Below are 9,990 nucleotides of genomic sequence, written 5' to 3'. Positions count from 1 at the left end.
CATATTAAGAAAATAAAAATATATATAACAACTTTCAAATATAATATTTAAGCTGGAAGCCTGAACCGTTCGAAGTTTTTGAAGTTCAACTTATAATAATATTCCACGCAGATAATCCCAAGGGTCCTTCCTCGTAGGTAGCAAGGTGGTTGGTCACTCGGTCTGTTTCTTCAAGAAATTTGTAAGGAACCCCCCCCCCCCCCCCCCGATCGGCAGGATGGAGGACAGCGGGGTGGGGATTGATCGAGAGGGTTGGGGCTGGGACAAGGGAGCTGAAGACCGAAGGAGATGGAGTGATCTGGAGAGTTCTGAAACACTTAACTCTCTGCTGCAGGACGACGTCGTTCGGAGAGCAGGATGCATCGCTGGACGTAGGAGACCACACGCATGAACCTGCTGAAGCACTGCGTTTCATTTATATGAAACGCAGCGTTTGGGGAATGCTGTGATGCTTATCACATTTGCTTTTGTTATGTCATTTACTGTTATTTTATCTTTTATTTCACATGAGACAATTTCCGTTAGAATGTTAGCACTACATGTAAGGAGGAGGGAATGGAAGAACCATTCGGACAAACTTTATCAGAATATTCAGACTTGGAGGAAGGGTTGCCTCGAACAGACCCATGGCTATGAATGAATGAGCTTTCTTTTCCTTTCCATTGCTTCTCAGTTTCCATTCTATATTTTCCATTGGTGTTGTCTTGGGTTCGGTAGTTACAGCTCTTGAAGTCCAGGGAGTACTTAACATTTGGTATCCAGAGCCTTCATCCTGATGGCAGAGAATACACGCTCCAGGCAGCAGCAAGAGGCCCTCCAACGGCAGGTTGAGTTACAGGAAGAAGCCATGCACGAGGTCAATGGCAGGTTAGATCAAATAAATGAAACAGTAAATCAACTTAATGATATGCTAAGAACAATAATACAACATCAGAATGAACATGCCAATAGACACCTCATGGGTCGTGAGGAAGAACAGTTGGTTAATAGGGGCTTAAACACGAGGGGGGTCCGTTTGGATTTTCCCCACTTTGAGGGGGATAACCCAGCGGGTTGGGTTTTTAAAGCTACACAATATTTTGATTTTTATCAGACACCTCCTGCTCAAAGGTTGTTAATGGCCTCTCATAACATGACGGGCGAGGCTTTGGTTTGGTATCAAGATGGTGTTGAATCAGGCCAATTTACATCATGGGAAACCTTTGTGAGATCCTTGTTAATGCGTTTCGGACCAACGGCATATGATGACCCTATGGAGGCCCTCACACGCCTCAAACAAACCTCATCAGTAGCTGCCTATAAGTCACAGTTTGAGGCCTTGTCAAATCGCTTAAGGGGTTTGTCCGAACATCACAAGCTCAGTTGCTTTATGAGCGGGTTAAGGGATGAGATCCGTTTACCTATACGGATGCTCAACCCCATTAATATGGGCGCTGCTTTTGGCTTGGCCAAGATACAAGAGGAATACCTCTCAGCTGCAAGAAACACCCCCAGATCTGGGTTTGCCCAAACTGGAAGTTTTCAATCGTTTGGGCAACCGGTGGACACCACTTCTCGAAACTCTCGCTATATTACTCCCAAGAGAAGAATCCAATCAGCCGCAATGGATGAAAAGCGCCGGAAGGGCCTTTGCTATCATTGCGATGAAAAATGGAATCCAACTCACGTATGCAAAGCCCCAAGAGTTTACGTAATGCAGGCTGAGGAGGGAGGCCAGGTAGATGGGACGGGAGTGGAAGAAGAACAGGCGCTGGGTGTAACAGAGTTAGGGGGAACTTCAGCAACAGTACCACTGGAAACAGTGGAAAAAGAACCGGAGATATCACTCAATGCCATTTCTGGCACTCCGGGTAATAATACCATGCGGCTCCTAGGAAGAATCGGTCAAGCACATGTGGTCATTTTAATCGATTCAGGGAGCACTCATAACTTTATTGACACATCAGTAGCAGAGAAGGCAAAGATTGAGGTAGATACAACCCACCAGCTGAAAGTTCGAATAGCTAATGGCGACATCATCCAAACTGAAGGTTACTGCAGTAGAGTGAGAACCAACCTGCAAGGTACACAAATTAACCCTTCTTTTTATGTTTTATCTTTGGGAGGTTGTGACATTGTCTTGGGAGTGAGTTGGTTGATGACTTTGGGCCCTATTATTTGGGATTTTTCCGCTTTAACAATGCATTTCGAATATAAGGGGAAGAAAATCTGTTTGAAGGGGCTAAGCCCTTCCGGGTTATCTTTGGAGGGGAGTCATAAAGCCCTCTTACAATCCTTAAGGCGTGGGAGGGGAATATTTTTACAGCTGGTATGTAATATGCTGGATAACCAGCCCATTACAGTTCCTCAGGAGGTTCAGGAGATTTTGGATGATTTTCAGCAAGTTTTTGCAACACCTAAAGGGTTACCCCCCTTTAGAGCTCATGACCACAGAATCATCTTAAAAGAAGGCACTCAGCCTATTTCAACCAGACCATACCGCTACCCGCATTATCAAAAGGCCGAGATAGAGAAAATCATTTCTGAATTACTCTCTACTGGGGTAATACGACCCAGTAACAGTCCTTTTTCATCACCAGTTTTGTTAGTAAGGAAGGCGGATGGTAGTTGGCGTCTTTGTGTGGATTATAGGGCATTGAACAGGGAGACAGTTAAGGACAAGTTTCCCATTCCTGTCATTGACGAGTTATTGGATGAGTTATATGGTTCAATAGTTTTTTCTAAGCTGGATTTGCGCTCGGGTTATCACCAAATCCGAGTCACCCCGGAAGACGTATCTAAGACAGCTTTTAGAACACATGAGGGTCACTACGAGTTCCTCGTAATGCCTTTTGGATTGACCAATGCCCCATCCACGTTTCAGGGCCTTATGAACACCATATTTCGTCCATTTTTGAGGCAATTTGTGCTTGTATTTTTCGACGACATTCTGATTTATAGCAGGTCATGGAAGGAACACTTGGGTCACCTTCATCAGGTTTTGGAGGTGCTGAACAACCACAAACTCTATGCTAATATGTCAAAATGCAGATTTGGGTTACAGGAGATTGACTACTTGGGGCATGTTATCAGTTCAGAAGGAGTTAAGGCTGATGCTTCGAAAGTGGCATCAATGTTGGATTGGCCAGCACCCACTACTCTGAAATCCTTGCGTGGGTTTCTGGGCTTAACGGGCTATTATCGTAAGTTTATCAAACACTATGGCTTAATTGCAGCCCCACTCACTCAGTTGCTTAAGAAGAATGCATTCCTATGGACTGAAGAGGCCGAGAAGGCTTTTGGGGAGCTCAAAAAGGTTGTTTCCGAGCCCCCAGTCCTAAGGCTACCAGATTTTTCACACCCTTTCACTATTGAATGTGATGCAAGTGGAAAGGGTGTCGGTGCAGTTCTAATGCAATTCAACCAGCCCATCGCCTTCATGAGCAAGGTTTTAAAAGGCAAGGCCCTATTGCTTTCCACCTATGAGAAGGAATTTTTCGCGGTGGTTACAGCAGTTCAGAAATGGAGGCCTTATTTATTGGGCCAGTCCTTCATCATTAAGACAGACCAGCAGGCCTTGAAATATATTCTGGAACAAAGAGTGGCAACGGTAACTCAGCAAAAGTGGCTCACCAAATTACTCGGCTATGACTTCACTATTTCATACAAGAAAGGAAAAGAGAATAAGGTAGCCGACGCCCTGTCTCGAAAAATGGAGGACCAGATTAGCCCAGCGGGAGTGCTGGCCATGATTTCACTCCCTAACCCTGAATGGATTGAGGATCTCAAAGCCAGTTATAGAGACTCAGTGGAGATGGTGGATCTGATTACCAGAATTTAGAGTAACTCAAACCCACCAAAGGGCTTCCAGTTAAAACAGGGCTTGTTGCTAAAGAAGGGCAGAATGGTAATTGTTCCTGACTCTGAATTTAAGACCAGAATCTTGCACTATATTCACACGGACCCCTTAGCGGGGCATTCCGGGTACCTAAAAACGTATCAAAGGGCCAAAAGGGATTTCCTATGGAAAGGCATGAAGCGCGACATTAAGAAGCTGGTTAGGGAATGCCTAGTGTGCCAAGCTAATAAGAACGAGACGACTCATCCAGCGGGGTTACTACAACCCCTGCCCATTCCACAGCAGCCATGGACGGACATTTCAATGGACTTCATTGAAGGATTGCCGAAATCAAAGGGGTTCGAGGTGATATGGGTGGTGGTTGATCGCCTCACCAAATTTGGGCATTTCATACCCGTGAGCCACCCGTACACAGCTTCCACGCTGGCTGAATTGTTCATGAATAATGTGTTTAAGTTGCATGGCCTACCTAAGTCTATCGTATCGGACAAGGATCCAGTCTTTATGAGTAGTTTTTGGAAGGCTCTTTTTACCTTCCAAGGTTCCTCACTCAATTATAGCTCAGCCTATCATCCCCAGAGTGACGGCCAAACTGAAGCTCTTAACAAGTGTTTGGAGGGATATCTCAGGTGCTATGCAGGACAGAAACCAACCAAGTGGGCACAGTGGCTAGCCCTAACCGAATGGTGGTATAACACGTCTTACCATGCATCTACTAAACTCACCCCCTTTGAAGCCGTGTATGGCTACCCCCCTCCCCCACTCCTTTCTTATGTGCCAGGTACATCAGCTAATGATTCAGTTGACTAGTTACTACGCACACGGGAACAGACCCTTCAACTACTCAAGCAAAATTTACAACAAGCACAGCATCGCATGAAACATTATGCAGATAAGAAACGGGTGGAAAGACAATTTTCAGAGGGCGACTGGGTGTACCTGCGCCTACAACCATACCGGCAAAAATCCATAGCCACCAGACGCAATCTCAAACTCTCACTGAGATGGTACGGGCCTTTCCTAGTCACGAAGAAGATCGGAACGGTGGCGTACCGCCTGGATCTACCCACCACTGCACGGATCCACCCCACTTTTCACGTCTCATGCTTGAAGAAAAAAGTGGGTACCCACGTTCAGCCTCTGTCGACACTTCCTCCCGTCGATACACATGGGGAAGTCCTTCCGGAGCCGGAGAGCATCCTCGATCGCCGCATGCGACGCCACGGGAACCGATCCATCACCGAGATCCTGGTGAAATGGAATGGACTACCCACCGAAGATAGTACCTGGGAAAGCTTGTGGAATCTTAGGCACCTATACCCGCACCTTGTGGGCAAGGTGCTCTAAGAGGGGAGGCTTGTAAGGAACCCCCCCCCCCCCCCCCCGATCGGCAGGATGGAGGACAGCGGGGTGGGGATTGATCGAGAGGGTTGGGGCTGGGACGAGGGAGCTGAAGACCGAAGGAGATGGAGTGATCTGGAGAGTTCTGAAACACTTAACTCTCTGCTGCAGGACGACGTCGTTCGGAGAGCAGGATGCATCGCTGGACGTAGGAGACCACACGCATGAACCTGCTGAAGCACTGCGTTTCATTTATATGAAACGCAGCGTTTGGGGAATGCTGTGATGCTTATCACATTTGCTTTTGTTATGTCATTTACTGTTATTTTATCTTTTATTTCACATGAGACAATTTCCGTTAGAATGTTAGCACTACATGTAAGGAGGAGGGAATGGAAGAACCATTCGGACAAACTTTATCAGAATATTCAGACTTGGAGGAAGGGTTGCCTCGAACAGACCCATGGCTATGAATGAATGAGCTTTCTTTTCCTTTCCATTGCTTCTCAGTTTCCATTCTATATTTTCCATTGGTGTTGTCTTGGGTTCGGTAGTTACAGCTCTTGAAGTCCAGGGAGTACTTAACAAAATTAAAGTTGATGTTCTATTTGAACAAGAGTCAACTGCAATTTGCTAGGTAGAACAGGGATGTGCAATCAGGGGTAATCGGGCTGTACATGATAGCTTATGTGGAATAAAAATAAATAAAAAAGACAAAAGTAGGAAGGAAAAAACAAAGAAATAAAACTAGAACCAACGCAAACCTCTCTCTCTTTCTTCTTCCGTTTCCACCTTCAGTTGCCTTAGAGCAATCGCATATGCATTTGTATCTTTTGATTTTCTCTATAATTTGATAAAAGTTTTAGAGTTTTAAATAAAAACTCCACTCCATCCAAATCTCTAAAATGCAGTGTTTGTTTACAGGGTGTATAGAAATTTTCTATTTTTAAAAAATGATTGTACATCTCCAAATCACTTTTCTTATTCCTATCTTGTGTTTCTTTGCTCTGGATGGTTGGTGCTCTTTTCCATCTCCTTTCCCTCGCAACATCTTCAATCTGTCCACAACGACTGTAAGCCTCCTCCTCTCTCTATTTGGATTTCTTACAACATTTTGTCATTTTACTTAATCTTCAAATCCACCGTTCTTCTCCATGTCAAAAAGATCCATCACTTTTTATACCCAGCTTTCTCACATTCTTGCTCTCTACTCTATGCTCTGATCAAAACCTAGAAGCTGAGTTCACATAGATTAAACATGTATTCGTTTTTTTTTTTGTTTTTTTTTTTTTTTTTGGGTTTCAGTGTTCTTACTCTAATGTGTGGGTTTTGTGTTTTGAAATTAGGGTTTCACATATCATCTCCTTTGAGTGTTCGGTCTATATATGTGAATCCGATTATTCTAGAATGCATTTATAAGATTTGTTTTTGCTTTCGGATCTATTTTTTTTTTCTACTTGGCTGCTAGGAAATCTGTTCACATTCTCATTTTCTTACTGCTGTTTGATTGCTACAAAAATCTTGATGATTTTGCTCTTATTTTCTCACCGCTATTTGGTTGCTACGAAAATTTTAATGATTTTTCTGTGCTAATTTTCCTTCATAGACTATTTGGTTGTTACAACAATTTTGATTATTTTTCTATGCTAATTTTCCTTGATATATTGTTTGGTTGCTGTGAAAATCTTGATGATTTTTCTATACTGATTTTCCTTCATAGACTATTTGGTTGATGCGAAAAGGCTCTTGATTTTTCTGTGTTGAAAGTGTTGTGCTGGTGGAATTCGGATATTTCTCTCGTTTACATTGAAGATTTTGGGCTTTGTTTGAGGAATTAGTGAATCTTTTTTTTTTTTTTTTTTTGCATTTGTGTTTTGTCTGTATGTTTTTCGTTGTGTTGGGTGATCATAGATTTCGAGGGATATATTGCATTTTCTGCAAAATAATCACAAAATAGACACTTGTGCCTTTAAATATGATCACACCAAATAAACTTACAGCATTGGTAATTGGCACGATGTCTTGATGACTGTCCATCGGCCTCATAATTAAGAACAACATCCAACTCATCTTCAGATGATAAGTATGTGAGTAATTTGTAAAAGAAGATACGAGTCATGTGATAAAGGGAGTGTGAGATCAGGGAAGACTGTTGAATTTCAGTTCTTTAAATCAAATAAGACTTGAATTTGTGAGAATATGAACCGCCGTGCGGTGCACCACCCACCCAGATTTCTTCCCCTCTGGTCGGTGATCATCCCCACCAAATTTCACCTCCATTCGAGCCACCGTTAACCACTACGAGCTCCTCCAAGCCACGAAGTCTTTTCCCTCCAGCGCCGCCGTCGTTCCACCTCCGACCACCATCTCTTCACATCTTCATCACTTATCTCTTGCCGTCCTAAACCACCCATTTCCGGTTCCGATCCATCGCCGGAGCAGCCCTCACGACCACACTTTCTGTTTTGGGCTTTTTGACCTTCCACCGCTATTTTCACTGCCACCTACGGCTATCCCTCACTTCCACTAGTTTCATAAACACTTCTAAGATATTCCCTATCAATCTCAAGTTTTGGATCGTCCCCATTCAAAAGTGGGTATTTTACAACCCACGGCCACAATGCTTTTGCACTACTACGTTGCTTTTCTTTTGTCTTTTTGCAGCTTGTTGATCCTCCAAAAATTATTATATAGCACTGTAAGTATTTTCCAAACTTTCTTTTTAATTTAAATATTTTTTTGCTTTAACAATAAATTATGATTGGTTGGTAGTGTCGGACTGAGTCCAAGGAGTCGGGGGTCGGATGGATTTGAGAATGGAATTAATTATGTTTGGTTGATGTTGAGATTTATTGGATATTTTGTGTCTTAATATTTGCATTGCATAGTGCATGCATATTCATATTTAAAAAAAAAAATTGGATTTTCGTGTAATTGCATTGTACATGTGTTGGAACTTGAAAACTGGGCTTTCAAGCGAGAAATGATTTTTGGTATATGAGACCGATTGGATTGACTGGTTTGAGTCAGAGGCACGTGTAGGGATGGTGGTGAGCAGGAATGATGGTAGAGTCCCGCCTACAATTCCCGCCTACGGTGCACACGGCGTAGGGATGGTGGTAAGCAAGTATGGTGGTAGAGTCCCGCCTGTAATTCCTGTCTACGGTGCACGCATAGGGATGGTGGTAGAGTCCTGCCTACAGTGCTCTGATGGTTTGGTTAATGGGTCATTTTTTGAAAAGATAGCGAGATTGGTTTTTGGACCATTATCTGGGATAATGACGAGGTTATGTTTAAAAGAAATGTTTTGGGTCAAAATGAGATTTTTAACGTGCGTGCAAAATGTAGATTTTTGGGACATATCCATATGGCATCATGTTCATGCATATTGTTGTGGCATGAATATATTTTTATTTTGAGGTTTGTTTGGTTTATTACTTACCTGCAGTACCATTTTGATACCGTAGATTTTGATGCAGAGTTTGAGGAGGAGGAGGTTGAGCCCGAAAAGGCGGTTTCACCAGAGTATTGACTTGGAGTTGTTTTACGTTTGGAAAATTATTCTACTTGCTTTTATGTTATATAAATTTAGATTTGAAACGATGTTAAACTTGTAATATTGTGGTACACTTGTGTTTTAAGCGAATTTGTATTTAAATAAAATTCTGATACTTAGTTAAAAGACTTTATTATCTGTTGCGTTAATTTTATTATACACGTGATGTTTATACACACACTTGACACTTTGCGATGGGATTTGTGATCCATGTTGTCATCATTCCGACGCCTCGATTTTCACGTGTTCTTACGTGGGAGTTTGGGGGTCACATGATATACTATGATGCAGTGTAAGAGCACTAGTAGTGGGCTCAACAAAGTTAAATTTTAGCTAAAAAATAATCAAAGTATAAAATAAAGTGGTACAATAGGCTCAATAAATATATAGTGAATTTAATTTTTGGCTATATGGCTGGTTAAATTTATTGAGTAAAAGAGACTAGCCAAAATTTAAAGTCAATATTTTAATAGAACAGTAAAAGATTTATTGAGTCAATTATTTGGTGTTACAAAAGTGGCTATCTAAAATTTATAAAAATAAATTTTTTACCAGAATTTTAATTAAAATTTGTTGAGGCTACTACTAATGTTCTAAGACTTACTACAAGGGAGTATAATGTGTTAAAATATTATTAGTTACGGTTCAACAGGAATTTACCTTCCAAAGAGGAACGCATTTGTAATATAATAATGAGAAACGCTTCTGAATGGTCAATTTGTTATTGGTAAAATAACAGCCCTTTAATGATAATTAGACACGTCGGAATGTAGTTTAAATATACCTTACAGAAGAATACACCAGATCAAAACCCATAACCAATGAATTTCCCCTCCCCTGCCAATGTACCCCTCCCCCTCGCCCTCCCCTGCAATAAAAGAACAGTATCAAAATCTTTCTCACATCACGCCATGTTCAACACTATGTCCCAGCTTATCAACCTCAAAATTTTATTTGCGGAGATCATCAACCTCAAAATTGTTGTCAACTCTTTGCTTGAAACCACCCATAGTTTTTTTTTTTTTTTTTTAACAACCAAACTCCTTATCTTTCTTTATTTTCTCAAAATCAGATAACAAATGTAAAAACACTTACAGATAGAATAATCGAATGTATGGATCATGATTAAAGCTCCAAATGAAAGAATCACTCAGTTTTCCACAAATTTTTCTCACCCAACTACCATTATCCCAGCTAAGAAAGAACCCAATATTCTTTACCAGCCAATAGACTGCTCGACCAACATCTCTGGGTT

The 9,990-nt window shown here is 41.8% G+C and overlaps 1 protein-coding gene across 1 annotated transcript; it reads left to right on the top strand.

Moving 5' to 3' along the window:
• Positions 1 to 271: 271 nt before the first annotated feature.
• Positions 272 to 3,820, top strand: LOC122299304. The gene has a single exon (XM_043109479.1). It carries the CDS (start codon positions 776 to 778, stop codon positions 3,818 to 3,820), a length of 3,045 nt encoding a protein of 1,014 aa, XP_042965413.1. The 5' UTR covers positions 272 to 775.
• The last annotated feature ends 6,170 nt before the right edge of the window (positions 3,821 to 9,990 follow it).

Source organism: Carya illinoinensis, chromosome 16 (genome assembly GCF_018687715.1).
Source record: "Carya illinoinensis cultivar Pawnee chromosome 16, C.illinoinensisPawnee_v1, whole genome shotgun sequence".
Taxonomy (NCBI): Eukaryota; Viridiplantae; Streptophyta; class Magnoliopsida; order Fagales; family Juglandaceae; genus Carya; species Carya illinoinensis.
The sequence above is the reverse complement of the archived record's forward strand: the minus strand, read 5'-3'. Positions and strand labels throughout refer to the sequence as shown.